The sequence below is a fragment of the Sabethes cyaneus genome, chromosome 2, assembly GCF_943734655.1.
Source record: "Sabethes cyaneus chromosome 2, idSabCyanKW18_F2, whole genome shotgun sequence".
In the NCBI taxonomy this organism is placed as follows: domain Eukaryota; kingdom Metazoa; phylum Arthropoda; class Insecta; order Diptera; family Culicidae; genus Sabethes; species Sabethes cyaneus.
In genome coordinates, this window is record NC_071354.1 from 150,202,951 (window position 1) to 150,224,012 (window position 21,062).

The 21,062-nt window shown below is 38.6% G+C and overlaps 1 protein-coding gene across 3 annotated transcripts; it reads left to right on the top strand.

Moving 5' to 3' along the window:
• Positions 1–6,849: 6,849 nt before the first annotated feature.
• Positions 6,850–14,538, top strand: LOC128737086 (uncharacterized protein MAL8P1.12-like). 3 transcript variants are annotated; one of them, XM_053831647.1, is made up of 5 exons: positions 6,850–7,103; positions 11,755–11,940; positions 11,998–13,305; positions 13,873–14,081; positions 14,145–14,538. In XM_053831647.1, exons 2-5 carry the CDS (start codon positions 11,833–11,835, stop codon positions 14,329–14,331), a joined length of 1,812 nt encoding a protein of 603 aa, XP_053687622.1. In that variant the 5' UTR covers positions 6,850–7,103; positions 11,755–11,832; the 3' UTR covers positions 14,332–14,538. The 3 variants fall into 3 exon arrangements, with proteins under 3 accessions (XP_053687622.1, XP_053687621.1, XP_053687623.1); XM_053831646.1 differs by having other exon boundaries at positions 11,755–13,305; XM_053831648.1 differs by lacking the exon at positions 13,873–14,081 and having other exon boundaries at positions 11,755–13,305; positions 14,145–14,247.
• The last annotated feature ends 6,524 nt before the right edge of the window (positions 14,539–21,062 follow it).

A 21,062-nucleotide genomic window follows, 5' to 3' on the forward strand; every position in this document is an offset into this window, starting at 1 on the left:
ACTAGACTAGACCAGTGCATTGTAAAGGTGACTAGTCTGTGATATTGTGACTGACAGAAATGACTGATTCAGTTTAAGGTAATCTGAGGATGGGGAACTGTGTACTCTTAAATGTGATATTATGTGTATCAAATAATGAAGCCATTGAATGTTGTATTTAGTCACATAAAAACGTATATTGGTGCAACTGCAACACTAGTACTTGTCTTATGAAGTATTGTCTCACTGGAATAACCATTCAATACAAGCTGGTATTACAATTATTTGTTTTCAGTCTAATGCATTTCTAATCACAATTTACTATTTGTTTATTACAATATATGCGCTACATATCTATTATTTTTGCAGCAAGGTTGTTATTTTGAAATGAAATATCACCATCCTGATGTTATGGGACTAAAATTGATGCATTGATGTAAATCAAGGAAGATGCCTATCAAATCATATTCTTTGAGTCTATATGACACACTTAAAAAAACTCCGCAAAATTTGCCACGATTTGGACAGCCGAGCGCTCGGTGAAAATTTCGGGGCCGCAAATCGACATTTACGGATCTTTACTAACGTTTGGTATTATAAAAAATTTTACCGAACGCTCGGCTGTCCAAATCTCGGCAAAATTTTGCCGACTTCGGTGCTTTTTAAAGTATGGACGATATTGTTTTATTGTTATTTCTGGTTTCCTCTAAGGCTATAATATTGGGTGTTCAACTGTGTTTTAGGCTTTTAGGCCAGGAAGGAACATACGCTATCAAATTTAAATTAAGCTAAATTGTTCGCTATTGGTTTACCGTCACACAGCTTCCGTCGCACGACATTTCGTTTCATCAAACATGGCACTTACGTTTTTCCTTCCATAAAGTGAAAGAAAACCAGTGCCATATAGGATTATTTTTTATTGGTCCACTGGTCCACCGGTTTTGCATAACAAAGGGATTAAATTAGATATCTCCACTGCCCACAATGAATTTCACCTGTCGCCAGCACACTTTGTCGTCAAGAGCCCGGATGTCGTTGGCTAAGCTACGTGGCTATGAACTTCTGAGTCTGCCTCTTCTACGCTGCGGATTCCAGTCCAGTGCTTCTCTGCAGTTCTCGTTCGCTCCTTTCCCCAAGGTGTGTCCGATTCACTTCCACCTCCGTTCTCGAATTTCGGTTGCTATCTGCCGTTGATGACATCGACGATAGAATTTCTCGTTGGATATCCAGTTGTCAGCCCACAAGGTAAAAATGGTATATTGCAGGCAGCGATTAATAAAGATTTGTAGTTTTTGCATTGTTTCCGCTGAGATGCACCACGTTTTACAGGTGTACAGTAATACGGACTTAATGTTTGAGTTAAAAGTTCGGGTTTTGGTATGTAAAGTGATCTGGTTTGAGCGTCAAAAGTTTCATAGACTTGCAAAGGCACCTCTGGTTTTGCTGATCCATGTGGCTATATTAGTCCTGGTATTACCATTGGGTGTTGTCTAGTTACCCAGATATTGAAGGGTTTCCACCTGTTCAACCTTTTGTCCCGATACTATGAATATGGCCGTACTTTCAGTCATACTGTCCGCCGTCGATCTTCCTCCAACTTTCATCTGAAATCCACTCCTTCCGTCAGCTGCGTTTCGTCACTGGTCGTAATGAAGGCGTTCTTGATGACGGTCCATTGCTCTTCGACAGCTCCACCAGACGGCAACTCCGAGGCTCGGGATGCAAGTAGTTCGACAAAGGCCCTTTTCACCTCAAGATTTCCCAATCGGCGGGCCCAATTTTATTTTCCCGCCGTAGGACTTGTGCGACGCGCAAACGTATGTGAGTAAAAACAAGATGATGGTTGGATGCAATATTAGCGCTGCGTTTGCATTTTCGGCTGATGCAGATGTGGTCGATTTGGTTTTCTGTTCGGCCATCGCAGGAAACCCACGTGACTATGTGCTGGTCTATGGGGAAAGAGCCACCCCAGTTGGCCTCAAGGTACGATGATAACCTAATAAGCCAGTCGTCGTATGGTCGAATCTCGGCTGGGAGTGGCTGTACGAGTTAATAGGATCGTAGCATTGGCCCCGCAATTGTCCTGTACTCTAACAGCTGGCTGCGAAGTCTGTCGTATAAAAACAGAAGGTCAAGTTTCGATAACGGAATGTAGGCTTTGCTATGGGGAAGGAGCGATCCACCAATGAGCATGTTGTTATTACCACAGAATTCTGTAAACAGCTCCCCGTTTTCGCTCATGTCTCCTAGGCCATGGCGTCTCATGACGCGGTTAAGTCCGCGTTGTTTGAGCAAATCAGCGCGTTGAAGTCGCTAAAGTTGATTAGGATTTCTTCCTTCAGGATTTTCTCATCTTCGCTGCTCAGCTGGCTGTAGAAACTCTTTCACCTGCAGGTCCGCAACATCTGTTGGCGTTGGATTACTGTTAAGTTTCTAACCCGTGTTCTGAATTTGGCAATGATTATTCTTTCGTTTATTGGTCCCCACTTCATCAGGGCGCATGCGAACCTGGGCTCAGTAGGAATACTCTTTCTCGAGTAGCGTTTTCACCTCTTATGCCAGAGTAGAGCAAGACTTGCCCGCTGATATCTTGTATTCGCCAGTACCCGGCCAGCGGACCTCGTTCAGCCTCAAGATTTTAAGCTTCAGGCGGCCAGCTTACCTTACAAGTTGAGCCAGCTTGCCCTACTGGGCAAGAGTCAGTATATTCCATATCCTGACTCGTGTCCATGTTTTTTTGCTAAAGGTCGTTGCTAATAATCCAGATTGATTTCTTCTTTCGTTTTCATTAACTTGTTGTATGTTTTCGACTACAGTAGGTTGATAGCCCTTAGGTCCCTATCTCGCTGATGGGGCCGTCATCTTAAGGTGGACGGGAACTACTGTGCCCCCTTCCCTATAAGCGTACGACAACTGAGGGGAGGTTCCGTCCCTCCGAGCCGGCACCACGTAGAGGTAGGGATAGGAGGTAGTGAACAGAGGTTATGGAATGCATATGTTCATTCATTTAGATACTGTACAAGTGTGTATTAATATAAGTTTCTGAGTATGGGGCATAGTCGTGATACTTTGACGGTGGTATTATAATTCGTTTGTCTAGATTACCTAACAGGTTTTTTTTAGTGCAGTTAGGAGTGTTTTCTGTCTCTGCTGGGTCTAACATATCATTTGTTGCTTCGTCAACAAAAATATGCTGCTGTTCTCCTATTTTTTAAAGATGTGCTGAGGTCCGTCTATATTGTTTGCCATTGTCCTTTGACTGAATTATTGTATCTGGCCCTTTCTTCTGGCAAATGATAAATTTCTCATTATTGAAGTCTCCGTCAAGTTTATTAGATTTACTGATTACCCTGATTTTAGAATCTTTTTTGCCCCACGCCTTTGATCCCTCGTTTCCTAATCCCTGTATATTCTTGAAAAGATGAAGTTCCCAGCAATTTGCTTATGATGCGCCGATTAAACATAACCTCACCCGGAAATTTTTCTATCGTTGGATGTTTGGAGGAATGATAGGATAGTAAATACATGTAAAATTCTTAACGCCAGTCAAGTCCAAGTTCTTGGGCTATACAAAGGCGCTGATAGAACGGTTCTAGCGCTCAACCTCCCCGTTTGCGGCCAATAGGGAATAGTGTTCATAAGCTTGATGCCATTCGCATTACAGAATTATTTGAACCCAGCATTATCTTCACTAAGTTGGGATGCGTTGTCTGTTTTCAATGTAAAAGGAATTCCCTCCCAATTACTGAACATAGTGGAAAGCTGTCTTATGATATCACGCGCAGTTGTGCTTTCCATTTCGCATATCACCATGAAGTGGGTATAGTAAACTATAACAACCATCAGATGTTGCCCTTCCGGTAGAGCACCGAAAAAATCCAATGCTATCGTATGCCACGGATAACTAGGTAACTGACTCGCTGCAATGGCTCTGCAGGTTCTGGTGCGCCTAGTAAAGTGCATTCTCTACAGTTCTTCACGATTTTCTCTATTTGAGTATCCAACTTAGGCCACCAAAATTTAAACCGTAAATGGTTCTTTATCATCGTGACTCCTGGGCGGTCTTCATGAGCGGAGCAGTACTTGTTTTTGGAGAAAGCACCGAATAACAATTCAAACTCCTCGGATAGGGACGCCTTGAAAATCACAAAGTTCATTGGTGATTACACGGTATACGATTGGAAGCTTTTAATTTTCTCCTGATTTCAGTATCCTAAGCACTTCTTGAATTTCTGAATCAGTTCTGCTCGCTTCTCCGATATCTCGTCACATCACCGCCGCTAACATGGGAGTGCTCATAAATGAAGTCCCCGGAAAGGAAAGAAACCCGCAAAACTCTACAGACATGTCAAGGAACAATGAAGGGGTGGTTTATTCCATGTCAAGAAGGAAGATTAACACATCAGCTAGAGAAATCGTAGAACAATATCAGGGGGGATTCACAGGAGCTTGCGCTATTTCTGATCAGATATTCACAGTTCGACAAAGGAGTCTGGAGTATAACGAAACCATATAACATGTTTTTGTCCTTTCGGGGCGCGCAGAGCTTTACGGTAAAGGGGTGTCTGTTCTGTATGTTATTGAACATCATTCATGACATTCAGTGTGATCCGCCGAGTGGGAATCGAAATAAACATATTAGCTATCTCCTAGGAATCCTACTAGCTTCATTGCCATCCGCAAGACATATCGTACAAAAAGCGTTTTCCGCCGCATGGAGTTGACGATATACAAAACGTTATTTAGACCGATAGTATTTTGCGGACTTGAGGTTGTCACTTCTTTTATGGAGAATTCTCTTAAGACGTACGTGCACCTGCCGTACCCGAATGAATGGTGTTGCGGGCTGTTTTAGGTGGAGTACAAATGGAAAAGGGAGAGTTGTGTAAGCGCATGAACCACGTGCTGCAGGCACTCTTTGAAGAGTATCCGTCGTACACCTGAGAAAAGTCGGAAGGTTATGGACAAAATTTGTTCTCTTCAACGATCCCACCAGCACCCGAAATAGACGGTCCAAAAGTGCTAGATTGCTCAACTATATCGAAGCTGACTTGCTAGTGTCGGGACGGTCAAGGAATTAGCGTCGAATGGAGTGGAGACGAGTTCATGATTCGGCATGGGGTATGCTTCAACGGTTGCTTATGATGAATGTTTCTTTTGTGTAATTATTCGTTTAATTATAATAGAGTATGATAGAGTAACATTTGTTGTTGACTACATGATCAATTGATAAAAGATTCCTAAAACCAAAACCGCAGACTTTCGGTTTAAAAATGATGAAACAAAAACAATATTTGATAGCTCTGATGGAAAACTAGGATGAATAGGAGTCACTTCAGGTTGACTGCGTGCAGGCTTCCATTCCATCAATGAAGATTGAATGGACAATATTCGCCGTGAACTTGATCTGTATATAGAAAATGCCGAGCCGCCAAATCTATGGATAGGATTGTTCTGCGTAAACATTCGCATCGATTTATGAACCTGTGAAAACAGTAGCGACGCTTCTATAAATAATGACCGTAATGTTTTTTTACGACACCCCTTTCCAAAGTTTGAATCACCACCAGATGCTTTCGGGGAAATCGTTGGTGTCGGGAAACTCGACTCACTACCAGCTCAGAGACATGATAACTTCTATTTTCTTTTTTTTTCATTATTGACACATATGTAAACAATTTTCTTGTATCGATACTTTTAGTAATGCCAGTAAAGTTTTCGAAATAAACTTGTGACTTCATTAACATATCAAGACCAAAACACGAATTTAAGTCCAAAATGACTATGTTGCTATTAACAGGAAATGAATTGAAACACTGAACTGAAAGAATACAGATAATATCAGAAGTGATTTCAATTCATCTAACAACTGCATAATAACAGAATTATGAATCTCCTAAAAACTCGAACAGAAACCTTGCGTGCTTGGGATAGCATTTTTGTCAGTCTTCTATCTCTTTAGCATTATGTGCTTGCAAATCTCAATAGGTAGCCACAAAACAGATGTGGAAGCAATGTATCAATTAGTGCCAATGAGTGATAGTGATATTTTCCGTAGAACCTGGAAAATAGTGGGCGAGCCCAAAACAGTAAATTGTTCTTATGACCTATGTCGTTGCTGACAGCAAATGGTTTTCAGTCGGGGGTTACAGAAAATAATTATGTATTCCATAAATAGGTACCAGGTTTTAAAAAAAGATTATATTTTTAAAACCGTTGAAACATCGTTAATTTTTTTTAGTTACCGTGATATCCGTCACTTTTTCCAAACGATAACATGAGTAATCCAAAATCGAATGAATGATTACGGCTAGTTCAGCCCAGGGGGCTGATATGACGTCACATTTTCGTTGCTCACATGAAAAAGGCGGCAAACGCAAAGCGATTTCACAAAACGAATTTATCTAACCATTTACACAGTTTCACGTATTTCGCATTAATTGTCTGCCTGAAATTGGCTATGTGATGCTAAAACCTTGACTAAAATCGAACTAAAACTAACAAAATTTAACAATTTATACATCCGACTCGGTTGTCAGCTTGAGCCCATCTATGAAGCTGTCAGCTTGGGCCCGCTCTATGTTGGCTACGTTTTTTTTGTATAGGTTGGTATTGGAAGTGTCATTCCCGTGGTTCAGCCAGTTCAGTGCATTGTATTCGGCGAGTGATTGTTGTATACGTACGTACTCGCTGTAATTCTGTGGCAGTGCCGCACATCTGCAGTCTGATGTCTGACCTCTGCGACGCATACACAAGCTCCACGAGGCCTCTGGATGGTTGTATAATAGTAGGTTGAGAATAGTATACGTAGTGAGTCGCAAGGGGGAGAGGTGTGAATAGATTGTTGATCATCATTTCGCTCTCTTTCTTCAGTCTTGTTGCAGTATCTACTATAAGATCATCGATATTTTATTGCACGATATCTTTGTTATTAGGTATAAGTGAAAGAAAAAACACTCGATATTCGTTACAATAGTTAGAAAAGTGTTTTTGGTGGTCACTATTATCATTTGGTTACCTGTAAAAACTTGATGTGTTTAAAGGTGTGTTCGAAGAAGTTTACTATGCACTTAGCAAGAGAGATGCGCGTATAAAAACAAATCGAGTGCATAATACCTCTATTGGTGAGTGGTGATACAAATCCGTGTTTTGTAACTTTTCCAAAAGTTTTAAGCATTGGTACCTACATTAGTTTCAGTTGCAGTTTTTAGTTCTCTTTTAATTTTATTAAATATTACCACGTGTTAGGTCAATTTATCTATAACAATTTACTGTGGTGTGGGTGGCTAGTGACCAGTTATTAACGCTATCAGTAGGCATCAGTATTGTATACAGTTTAGATCATGTAAACAGACTTTAAAAATAAAACAACGAGATAAGGTAACGTTAGCAGAATGTTGTCAACTCCTCGAAATCAATGATTGACTGACGCTTTATACGATCTCTAATCGATTTATTTAAATGTAGGTTTATTTTGGGATCAGTCTATAATAACGTCTATGATTTGAGGGTAGAGGGGCGGGGGGTATCAGTTTAGTGACACGTTATGACAGGTGGAGGCTCTAGGAGTTTTTTTTTTCTATAATGCGAAAGAGGAATTGATTCGAGTTTTTTGCATTTTAAACATTGCACGTTAGACTGGCATTAACAGTTCTGTTTTCATATGGGAACCTCTTCTCTCCTCCCCTACGGCTTGCGGCTTCACGAAGATGATCATACAGAAACATAAAATGGACAGAAACACCAAGGATTGACGCTCGGGAAATTATTTGAAATGAAAAATTCAAAAGCGAAGTTAAAGAATATGAAATTATCTCGCGTTTGACCTATCTTTTTTTAAAAACTCGAGCGCATAACCAAATGGCGGACATTCAAACTTAAAAATTTGCTTACCTAAAAAATTGACAAAATTTCACAAAAAAAAAATACAAACTTTCAATATCGCAAAAAGGATGGGTTGAACACTAAATAATTTTACAAACTCACAACAACAACACAAAACAAAAAATGAGTGAATCGTTTAAACCTTTCTTGAGATATTTATGACTCTACCGGCTTTAAAAATCTGGCTTCGAGAAAAACGGCGTTGCAGTTTTTATTGGCTCTGTAAATGCTTTGGACATGTTCTGCAAATAGCTGTAACTTTGTCAACTTTTGGAGTATTTCCAAATGACTACACACCTATACACTCAAGACGTTAATTTTTTGAAATAATCAATGAAAAAATCGATTTTTTAAACTACAAAGCTCCTAGATAAAAACTTTATGATAGGATTAGTTTCCGTCTGAGTTTGACCATAATGGATCGATTTTCCTGAACACTACTGCTAAAAATCACATCAGGAAATAAGGAACATCGTATACACACTTGAAAAAAGCACCGACTTCAGTTAAATTTTACCGAAATCTGAGCAGCTGAACGATCGGTAAAATTTTTTATGATACCAAACATTACTAAAGATCCGTAAACGTCGATATGCACCACAGAAATTTTTACCGAACGTGCGGCTGCTCAGTTTTTGGCAAAATTTTTCCAAATTTTTTAAATGTGATAGAACAATTTTTTTTAATAAAGATGCAATCAAATTGTCTCAGCAATCCAGGATAAAATATTATCGGGCTTTAGCCGATATCGGCATTATAGACACGTCATGAATCAAGTTTTTTAGATATATAGACGAGCTCCCTCCGTATGAGCAGCTTTGTATGCTTGTCGATCTGGACACCGTGACTGCCAGACATAAAATAACGGATGTTATCTTCTTTGTCAATGTATTAAATGGTCGAGTAAGAAACCAGGTGTTAAGCGACAAATTGAGTCTGAACAGGAGCCCAGCTGTCCTTCGTCGGCGCAGAACTTTTAAACCTCCTCTACGAAGCAGAAATGATTCGCAACATGAAGCGACATGCAGGTTCATGAACAAGTTTAACGGGCTTCAAAATATAATAACTCTAGATATGACAACGAATATGTTACGACGAAGACTTAGCTTGCACTTCAGAGGTCAATTATATAGTGCTTAGTTTTTATGTATATAGAATTTAGTTAAGTAAATGTTTTTATTACTGTAGTCTAATTAGTGCTTAAGGGCAAAAAAGCCTACAAAGCCAGAACAAATACAAATACAAATAATCAAGCTACGCATAATCATATTTAATACAATAATCTGGAGGCTGGTCATTTATTACTATTTCAACCTTTATGATGCAAACAAGTGATTTTTAAAAGAAATCTTCTATGTCAAGATCGTAAGAGCGATCAGATTCAGATTCATTGATATCACTACTTGTATGCGACAAATACTTTGTCGCGATCTGTACAGATTATGATAAACCTCATGTCATGTCATGTCGGCTACTGCACAGCTGCACACCATTCATCGTGGCCAAAATCAATCTTGTCAGCTTTCCAAGAAAGCCGTTTTCGTCCATAATTTTTCATAGAGCTTTTCAGTCGATAGTATCGTAGGCTGCCTTGAAATCTATATGAAATCTATATAGGTGGTGAGTTGGGATTTGGTTTTCGCAATACTCTTGGAGAATCTGTCGCAGCATAAAGATATGATTCGTTGTGAATCGCCCGATCCTATTGATTCTAACAGCCTCTCCCATTCGGGATTCGGGAACATGCGACGACTGGTTTATTAAGCCAGCATCATACCTCGAGGCCAACTGTAGCTCCGGTAGCTGTTCTGTTTCTCAAATCATGATTATCAGCCGGTGCAGACAAGTAGCCATGCTATCCGTGCCGGTCTTGATAAACTCCGCAGCGATGCCATCTTTGCCAGCAGCCTTGTTGTTCTTGAGCTGCTTGATCGCTTCGATCACATCAAGTATTGTGGGAGTCGGCACATCACCATCATCTGCCGCACTGATATAGCCATTACCTCTATTGTCTTGGCATGTGTGGAATCCGCAAAAAGACGAAAGCCACTGAACTCACTCGAAAGACGCCGGAGATCGCCACCACGTCTTACCTGACGGACTGCCTACGAAAGAAGAGGACGATGGACTTTGCCAGAAAACCGAAGAGCCCAGTTCATAGGAACGCGCTAGTGTTTGTGTCATCTCGATGATGTGCATGTGCTGCACAAGTATCAATGTATACTGATGCGAGGGGGATTGATTGGTGCTTAATGTTAATGAAGAACTATAGTTAACTCGCACTGGATAGTCTCTAAGGTATCCCACAGCCTGCCGTCTCCGCGCCATTCAGGCGCTCATTGTAGTACTGCTTCCATTTTTATCCGACAAGATCCCTCCGTCTTTATCCCGACATGTTTTGGCTCACGTCGCGGCACAAAGCCTTTGCGGAATACGTCCAGTTTCTTGTAGACTTTGCACGTTTCCTAAGATTGACAGAAAATCCATGGCAAAACTGACAAACTGTAATAAAATCATGTGTAGTGTTTGGGCATTAAATCGAAATGTCTTGTGGAGGGCAAAGAAGGTTTGATTTCCAGCTTCAATGTGTAGTTGAATCTCCTTACTGGTGTTGTTGTCGGCGCTGGTCAGAGACCCTAAATATACGAACTCGTCAGCCACTTAAAGTTCATTGCCGCCTAGTAACTATCTGTGGGAGGCTAACGTTGTTTGTTCGTGAACATAGATATTGCTAGTTTTGTTAAAAAGGATAAATTAGAACTACATTTTTTACATAGGCGTTTTTGATTGAAGAATTGGTCTCACCCCGTTTTATTTTTCAATACATGATATAGCATATCTTCAATCTACAATTCTTCAATCCTCTTTGCAGAATGGTATGGCTTTTCTCATGCAACATTTTTAATCGACATATGCGAGCTTACCAATTGGCCGCGAGTCACAAAACTGGTCTAACAAACCAGTCGTCTTATGATTATGAGTAAGTCTGTTGAATAGGAGTAGATGGTCAGGTTCTGTAAACGGAACGCGTTTGAATGCAGTTAAGTGACAATGTTTTCGAATTGCATGAACCGCATCCAAAACAAGTTATATTTGCCTTTTTCATTATTTGCGAAAACGGGTTGTTTCGCAACAGAAGAACCTGAATAAGTAATATACTTGTATCACTTCTACAAATAATCATTTATTGGATTTTTTTGTTTTAGTACAGTGATGGCGCAAATTGCGGTCCTGCAAGATAGATCGTGCGGCCCGCGGACTGATTTGAGAGATTGTAGATTTTTGATTTTTTTTATGACTCAAGGGTCACCCAGTTTTGTCATGATGCCTCGTGCATGTTGTGAATCTGAATGCCTTCCCGTAGAAATATTGTGATGAGCCCTGGAAAACAGTTATGCGCAGAAAAGGCCAAACGTGGCCAAAGGCCCGCGGCTTTCATGGGGTGATCTGATTTGGCCCGCACCTTAACTACAGCAGGGTACCACTATTATAGAAAATAAATAGATACCAAAGCTAAGCCGTTTTTAAGACTTGACACGTATTCACATAACCAAAAAAAGTAAAGTTAACAACATAGTGTTAACGAAAAGTTCAGCAACTTATACGCAAATTATCTATCGTATACTTTCTATAAGAACTCTTACTATATACATACTTCACGAGATAAGGCACTTTTCTTCCAGCAAGATAAGATTTAAGGCCGAGTTTCGATTCGACTTGTTTAACACGTGAGTGGTCGCCCAGAATAATCCCCATTATTTATTTAGATAATAAATATACATAATTTTTCTTAATTTTTATTTTGTCAAAGCGATAGAATTAATTACAAAAAAAACTATAGAAAGTATTGTGACTCTCAACAATTATTCCGTTTATTTAAACTCATTTCAGTCACATAATTGATGCACCATAACGATGGCTTGGCAGCAGGTTATACCTTAATTTCACAAATATATGTGATTTTACAGAATGATAGACATGGAACTATCATCAGCTAAAGCAGTAGAAAGTTGCGTGAAATTAAAACAAATGGCATTTGAAATCGCAGAATTGAAGCCAACACTCCCGATCCCGGAGGTAAGTAATACTTCTCCAGAAGAACGATGTAAGGAGCAAGCTGAATTATTATCTCAGGCAGAACAAAAAATCAAAGACCTCACTAAAAAGCTTGAGCAAGAAACACTCAAAGTTCAAAAGCTGAACAAAAGTTTGCAAGACAAAAAACAAAGGTTAGATAAGAGAACAGCTCAATACAATGAATTATCAGCACAGGTAATGGACAATGTCCAGGAGATTGATAATTATATTGAATACATTCAATATTTGGAACAAAAGCTGCAGCAACAGTCACATACCACAGTAGATAATCTTCTACAGGATTTCAAGGCATTCAAAATGGACTATCCGTTGCCGGTGCAGAACGGGAAAGGTCCCAACTGTACAAGTAAGGTGATTTCAAGTGATGAAATTAGTTCCGAACTAGCCATAAAACGCCTGGAACAGGAGAAGCTTGAAATGATAAAGCTACAGCACTGCTACCAAAAGCAAATTAAACTTTTGCAACATGAAAACCACGACCTGATTGTGGCAGTTCAAGAGCTTTCGAGCAAAATAGTGGCGCTCGAAGAGCAGCTTGTTAAAATAGATGATACAATAAATAATGAAGCTACACACGATATCATTGGCGATAACCTAGAACCAAACTTAATCGTAATAAAGGAAGAAGACGAGCAGTCATTGGTGAATGATGATGTGGAAACTGATAGAGTGAATGTTGGATTACACATTGAAGAAGATATGTGTAAAAATGAGCATTGGATTTCATTGGAGGATGAGATACGGTGTCTCAAAGCATCACTTGAAGAATGCATCAATGAAAAGAGATCTCTAATGGCGAAATTGCAGTTAATGAAGCATGATATGGAGGAATCTTCTGAAGTTCGTAAACATCTAGACCAGGAGGTAACTACTCTAAAAAGTGATATCAGCAATTTGAAGCGTAACTTTAAAAAATATAATGAGAAAGTTGAGCGATTTAAAAAGCGAAACGAAGAATTTCAAAGAGATGAGACTGAATCTGTACTGACGATGTGTAGTACAGACAATCAATTTTTGTTACGGAATTCAGTTACCCAACTCAACCAAGTACATAGCCAGCTTGGAAACGAGGAAAACACTAGAGCCCGAGAAACGGAACAGTCCGTGTTAATGAATGCTTTAAAGATGGAAAACGAGAAGTTGATAAAAAAGCTTCGTGATGCGTCAGAGCAAAAAGAATGTTACAGAAGTCAAGTAATAGAACTACAACAAGAGGTCAAACATCTTTCTTCTCAAGTTACCATTCATGAAAAACAGCGATTGCCTTCTGAACTGAAGAAACCTCTGCAGACGAAGGAACAACGACGGAACAAATCCCAATGCAGTGAAGCAGAAGAGAATCAGGTAATAAGACATAGTTTTATCTATCAATTGGACTAATTCCACACAGAGAACAGACTAAAAACGGTGCTTTAGCGTTCATTTCAATATTCAAGCTTATCCATAAATGAATGCACCTATTGATGATTATTGTTAATACGAATCTGAATTGCAGCTATGAGAAAAACTAATCTTATCTTGGTTCTCTAAGGTTGGCGAGCACTAAAATTCCTAGTTTTAATTTAACGTATTTTTACATTTTATGAATTTAAATTTACCATTTTAATGCTTTTTTCCAATATTACCTAAGTACGTTGAACATTTTAGGCAGTTTTGGTTTTAGAATTTAGTCTTGAATAAAATTATAGTAACGACTAACGACTGAAGGTAATTTTATTTCGAATGATTTATTCCAAGGAATCTAACATTTTTTTTAATTAATCGTATGATCAAAGCGCCACCTTATTATTTACAAATTTTCAAACTTAAATAAGTCCACCCTAGTTTGCAAGTACGTTTTTTGTGGTAAAATAACTTCCATTATTCATATGATATTCTATGATGTTGAAAGATTACTTATGTTTTGTATAGGTGTCTTCATTGACGCGTGATTGTGACTTCTCTGAGCAGTTAATAAACGGAATAGACAACAAACTGAATAAAATTCATCCCATGGAAAAATGTCTGAAAGACGACGATATTCATGGAGTGCGAAGCAGTCAAAAAGAAAGTCCTATGAGGATACTTGTCCAGTCAAAAGTAAACGATACAAATAGCTGTTATCAATTGGAAAATTATGCGTAAATTTATAGATGATTTGTCATATCATTCTCTTGTTAAATTATTGATTTCTATCGTTACAGAACACCGAACGGAAAACTTGTGAATCAGCTACATACGGCAGATAATGTTAGTGGAAACATTTCATCGCAATTAATGAAACATAAGGCTAACGCTAAAAGTGGGAGTAAAAATCGTAAGTCGCGGAGGCATAGTACTTACGATAGAAATCGTGAAATGTACACAAATAACGTCTTTTCGGGCCAATGAAACAAGCCATTTTCGTTGCGGTAATCATTTATTAACACCTACCTGATATGCGTAAAGAATAAGGAACCAAAGAGATAGCGGTAAAAATCTATTGCAAGCTAATTGGTTAGAACTACAATTTCGAATCGTTTTCTAGTCAAGAAAGATGTCTAACAATATCGCGCAATTTTGTGCAGTCGTCTTTTACGAATTTCTAATAAATACTGTCTTCCTATCAACAGGATAGCTACTGTATCTTGTGAACCAGTTGTTTCTTCTCTCATGTATTGGATAATAAACCCTCCTTGCTAATTGGAAGCTCAATTTCTTTTTTACTTGACGCCTTTATTAACTAAAATTTGGATATCGTTTCTTTGACCCATCATGTTGTATTTTGTTCAGAAAATTTCCAGCCCGAAATGTTCCACTACCTATTCGGAAATCGAACCCAATGCCACTATAGAGAGAGAGAGCTACCCAACCGACACGTCGCTATTCGCAGAGCCAACGGATTTGTTGGTTCTAACTCATTTTTATGTTTTTACATTTACCGTGCAAGCCAGAGATGCCATATTTTCTAATAGATCATTACACGGGAGCTCCTAACCACACTTTTTTGACAGCACTTGGTGGTTTGTTTACATGGTGTTAAATTTTGAATTGAGTTTTCTATCTTTGTCCGGCAGATAATAATAAAAATTTATAGTTTTTATTTAAGAGAAAGTGCCGTACATGCATTTTACAAAAACTGATGCAATAATCCTTCACGAAATTTCATATCGAAACTGCTGGATGTGACAAAAAACATGTAAACAAACCACCAAGTGGTGTCATTTGATGGAAAAATGACGTCATCGCAAAATGATCTATGTCGTTTTCGGTTTTGCGGTGTAGCTTGTTTTGCACCAAAACTGTTCATTTTCGATTTTTGTGCTACACCATTGCTACATTTTTTCTGCACCAGCTACACCGGAAAAAAGAGAGTGTGGCTGGTGCAGATAGGAGAACACCAACACACCCATATCAAACTCAGCGGGGTGGTGTGGCTGTCAAATCACATACATTGTCCATGTCCCACTTATTGGTTTTGGTATACCTTTGGTACTGGGACCTACTTAAAGGTTGATTCGTTTTAAAACAACTGAAACTAATTGGAAAGCAGTTAAACACAGCCTTTTAGTTATAATTTAACTATTGTTAGCTGTTATTTTGGATTGGAAATTTTGACAATTTCACAACCCTGATCAAACCATTGCTGCTGCTCCGCGAGCGTTCGCTTATCCCAAAGTAAATTGATATATACCAGGTATGTGACCATCGAGGGTTGCATTAGTGTGTGTAGAAAGAAGAAGAAATAGTTCTGAAATATGGTGGAACTTGCATGAAAATTAAAACTAAATTAATTGTAATTAATGAATGCAGCTATATTATTCCAGAGAAATATTTGAACATTTACAATGAAATGTAAGGAATATATTTTAAAGTCATTTGCACTTGTAGCCTTCTTTATTATGCGTAAAAAATTTGAGAACATGGGTGACTAACTATTTCGATGTGCAATTGAAAAATGAATTAATGTTTCTAATACTTCACGATCAATACGGTATACGGTTGCTTAAATTAAAACACGTTCCATCCAACATTTTGCTTGGATGATGCTCTTGAATATGCCTTTGATGTCTTCTTTTAAAAAATAGTTTTATTCGAATAGATGCTTGTGCTACTGCTTGAAAATCCTTAAGTTGAAGTCACTGTTCCAAGATGATACCTGATTTTTATCATAAATTTACCCGTCTCAACACTACGTAGAAAACCATAAAAAGTAATCTTAGATTGCTACAAAACGGTCTAAGAAGATAATTAACACTTTAAAAGCTTACCAGAAATCAGACGAAAAATATCGCGGGCGGATAACAATGTTGCTCATGCTGCTTATTGAACAATCATGTCCGAGCATTTTAAAAAAAATCTTTTTTGTTTTACTACTTGTAGGAAAGCGATATAACGACATTTCTTTGAGACATCTTGATACCGTTTTGACGAAAAAATTTCCGCTTGCAATTTGGAATGTTGCACTTCATTGTATTCATGAAAATACATACTAGAAATAATGTTCTAAGCATAAACATAAAAACTGTGAGAAAAAAAATAGACAAATCTTGCGTATCCAACGATTTTTTAAAAAAATTAACTAATTTTCCATATAAAATGCTCGAAATCTCAACACTAGTGTAGATGTGTTAGTGCAAAGTGTATATGACAGCTCGCATTGTCATATACCTGGTATATATCAATTTACTTTGCGCTTATCCAGCGAAATGTGTAGCACCAAATGGAGTAGCTACACCACAAAGCAACACAGTTTCTAATGTCTTTTTCGTTTTTGCGGTGTAGCTACACCGAGGCTACACCGGTGTAGCTTTTTTGCACCAAAATCGTTTTCGATTTTGGTGCTACACCATTGCTACACTTTTTCTGCACCAGCTACACCAGCAAAAAAGAGAGTGTAGCTGGTGCAGATAGGAAAAAAAACCCCCATACCACAGAACAGAAGTGGAAGTCCGAACGATTCGGCGATCAAAACTGGTAACAGAGACTTTTTCATTTTTCTTTTTCTTTGGGAAGGTTTTCGCATAGAAGCGAATAACAGCAATATAAGCAGAACGCTCGCTGCCAATCGCATAGCAGATTTCACATGCTTTCGTGTGCATTCGTATGCGTTCGTGTGTTTTCGTGGGAAAAAGTGACCCGCTACCGCCAGGTTCGCTAGTATTTGTAGAAAGTAGCATGTACGTGTTTGGATTTCTACTTCCACTTCTGTTCTGTGCCCATACCACATCACTGCAGCTGAACTGTAAGCGTTCGTTTATCCAGCGAAAAGTGTAACACCAAACGGTGTAGCTGCACCACAAAAACGAAAACGGTATAAAAAAGTTTTTTTTTAAAAAACTGCTCGAACAAACCACGGTGATCTAAACAAAACAAAAAAACAACAATGTAGAATGTTTGTTTTGGGAATGTTATTCAATTCAATACGGCCCGCGATCAATGAGGTTTAAAATGGCGTGGCAGATGAAGACATTTGATAATATTAGTAGCGAAAAATCAGAAAACGACTTCAAACTACAAAAACAAACCGCGTCGGACAATGGGGTTTATTTTTGGAGTTTGACGTCACGCTTCATTGTGATTGGTCGATTTACGATTCCACCCACACCATGATGAAATTTGTCGACCAACATTTGAAAGGGGCGGAAGAGCCAACTGTCAAACAGACCGAGCGAGAGTTATTTTTTGCTGGAGCAGCATAGGAAAATGAACTCTCACTCGTTCTGTTTGACAGTTGGCTTATCCGCCCCTTTCAAATGTTGGTCGACATTTCTTCATTTCACTAACACGACTTAACCAACATTGCCACATCTGTATATATCACATTGGCCCGCGATATGTGCGTTGCTGACGATGTGTAGTAGTAGAGGTGTGGAACAACGTACCGTTTGTTTGTGTTAGCAGCGCAAATGATGTAAACAGCAACGTCAATCTCGCCCTATTCTTCTACGGGCATAAAAAGCATAAACATAGGGCTTTTGCTACACACACATGCAAGACGTCTGTTAGGCACACATTGCATCTTTTCCCATTCGATGCAGCAAAAACGCGTTGGATAAAATGATTATTTTTTCTGAAACTATTCATCCATTCAAAACAATTAATGTTTAAATCAACCAAGAAATGTACCCTGATCAAGGGGTCGGTCACTCGGCACAGCCGTTTTTATGTTAGGCGACTTGAAACGAACCGAGCTGTGCCGATGCTGTACCGAAAGTGCCGAACTGCAAGATTTGTTAAATTCGTTAAAATCTGATAGATCTGGCAACCGTGCGAGATGATTTTGACAACTGGCAGTGCTCCCATTTCATATGTGAACCGGAGGTGTGTAAAGCCCTATAAATGTAATTTTTATAAGGCTTTAGAGGTGTGCCGTTTGATATCTCTGCAGTGCCGGGGCACTATGTGCTGAGTGTCCGACCCCTTGACCCTGATATACATATTAACATTTAGCAACTAATATTTTAGGGAGTTAAGTTAGGGAGTCTTAAATCGGTGACCCAAAAAATCGGACGCAGCATGCCGCATAGCCCAAGTTCAAAATAACGGAATGTAGCATTGATTTCAGTATAATTTATTGTTTTCTTGTCCGAATGTAATCGCTGGCTATTGATATTTGTTCAGTTTTAATCCGCTAACGTAGTTAATAGTTACATTTTTGAAAATTTCTACCGCGTTTTAGCTTGTTTGTTGAAAATAGATTTGTTATTTAGTAAACAGATATATTACCTTGCTATACATGTAACGCAAACAGTAATTTCTGTTTTAAATTAAGAAATTAAATTATTTAAAAAATCTCGCCCTTCCCAGCCCGTATAGTTTATATGGAGCTGTCACTTTTGCCTGCCCAACAGCTCTCCAATACATATGCACTCTGCAAACACCCTATTGTGCCGTACAACGATGATACTAACACACCTACACTTTTTAGCATAGTACGAACACAAACATGCCGCGTTTGCCGTACTTTAGTAATAGTGTACATAGCGTTGCTGACAGTTGCTGTGTTGCTCTATACGGAGTGGCTGTCAAATTCATACATTTTCAGTGTCCCACGCATAGGTACCAAACTGTTAATTTTGACAGGAACCAAAAAGTTTGCTGAAAATTCCCCTTTACCGAGGACCATTTGAAAGTTGCTCTCTTTACTCCTACCCAAGGGGTTTCCAACAGCAATGATTACTACGCACCTTCGAAAAAAATTACTTTTGATTACTTTTCTGATTACCTCTGATTACCAGTGATCAATCTTGCGTGATTACTATAAATTAATCATGATTACCAATGATTACTTAAGATTATCATTGATTACTCTACTGATTACCATTGATTACCTAATTAATTCGTAAATGATTACAAAAGTAATATCTGATTACTACGCACTTATACGCCTTACTGGAAACCACTAGCTTCTACCTGAGAAAGAGATAGCAGCACACCATGCCCTTGGTGTTGCTGTTGAAAGCAGGGGGCTGATATGACGTCACATTTTCGTTGCTCACATGAAAAAGGCGGCAAACGCAAAGCGATTTCACAAAACGAATTTACCTAACCATTTTTACAGTTTCATGTGTTTTGCATCAATTGCCTGCCTGGCATTAGCTATGTGATGCTAAAATCTTGGCTAAAATCAAACTAAAACCACTGACGAACTGACATGACACTTAAAAGAAAATTCTTTAAAAACCATCGTCCTGCACATTTTGCTTGCACACTAGCACCCTCAGTTATGCATATTGCGGAGTAGCTTGCATTTGCAGAGTTTTATGCTGTAGGGTTTTGTACATTTGAATGGTTCTATACTGAAAACTTAAAGCAACACATGCGCGCCGCGGTGTGGCCATGTTGCGAAACATGCTTTTTTGAAAAATGAGTGGTTTTTGATTGGACGATAGAATTATCGCGAGTGTCTCGTCTGTTTGTCTGTGCTAAAACTAACAAAATTTAACAATTTACACATCCGACTCGGTTGTCAGCTTGAGCCCATCTATGAAGCTGTCAGCTTGGGCCCGCTCTATGTTGGCTACGTTTTTTTTGTACAGGTTGGTATTGGAAGTGTCATTCCCGTAGTTGAAAGGGATAGGGTTGCCTGTCCCCTGAGTCAACCTAGTTTTAACTAATGTCGAATGTCGAACTGGATGAACTTTTTGTGTTCATTTGCTCCTATCTGACAGATAAAATTCATCCAGTTTCAACCCGGATGGAATAAACAAATGCGACATAAATCCAACCTATTTTCAGGCATAAAATCATTTCTTGAGCGTTACTTTTCTATTCTAGTACCACAGAACCATAGAATATTCTGTGTGCGCTCTCTGTACTTAAATCTATGGTGCTTTAAGCAATCAAAACAGACCGTCTAGTACTTCATATAGTACGTCATTGCAGCTTTTTTGGGTTCCGAGGAAGGTTGATGTGTTGGTGAAATTTTCCTATACGGTAGTTGTCAAATCGTCCAGTGATGGCAAAAATACAGAAAACGATTAAAATAAACTATTTTATTAATGAAGCTTTTATATAAAATAATATAATTTGATTACAAATTTATATCGAGCTTTTTATGAATTGGCTAAATTGGCGGACAGTGTCAGCATGCTCTTAATCGATTTTGATATGTTATGCAGGAGGAAATCACTTGATTTTGACATTAATTTCATTCAGGTCCAAATCGGTTGCAGTCCATCATTCTACTAAAGCATATAGCTCCATAGATTTTCTTAGAATGGAGTATGGTAAGTTCAAAAACGGCTTGAAGATTACCAAGTTTCCGACCACAGCGGACGATTGGATTAGATAGTGCGAAAAAAGGCGAGATTTTGCTTAAGGAAATAATAAATGTTTCGCTGTTGGTACAAAGCCATGATTTGATATTTTTTAAATCTCAAAAGCGATCCATTGGTCTTTCCTCGATTTTTTAAATGAATATTTCATTTTGATTCAAGACACAGATTTTCGAAAATAATAAAATTAAAAAAAATACTTTGGCAACCCTGAAAACGACATATAAAGTTTATCGTAATGTACGTGCGATCGCTTACGTTTTCCTCGTTTACCTCCTATAGGTTTACCTCTTCTCTCTTCTCCTATATAGGCAAATGAACAGGCTAACGAAACCAATTCCGATTGAGCACTTTGTATGAATT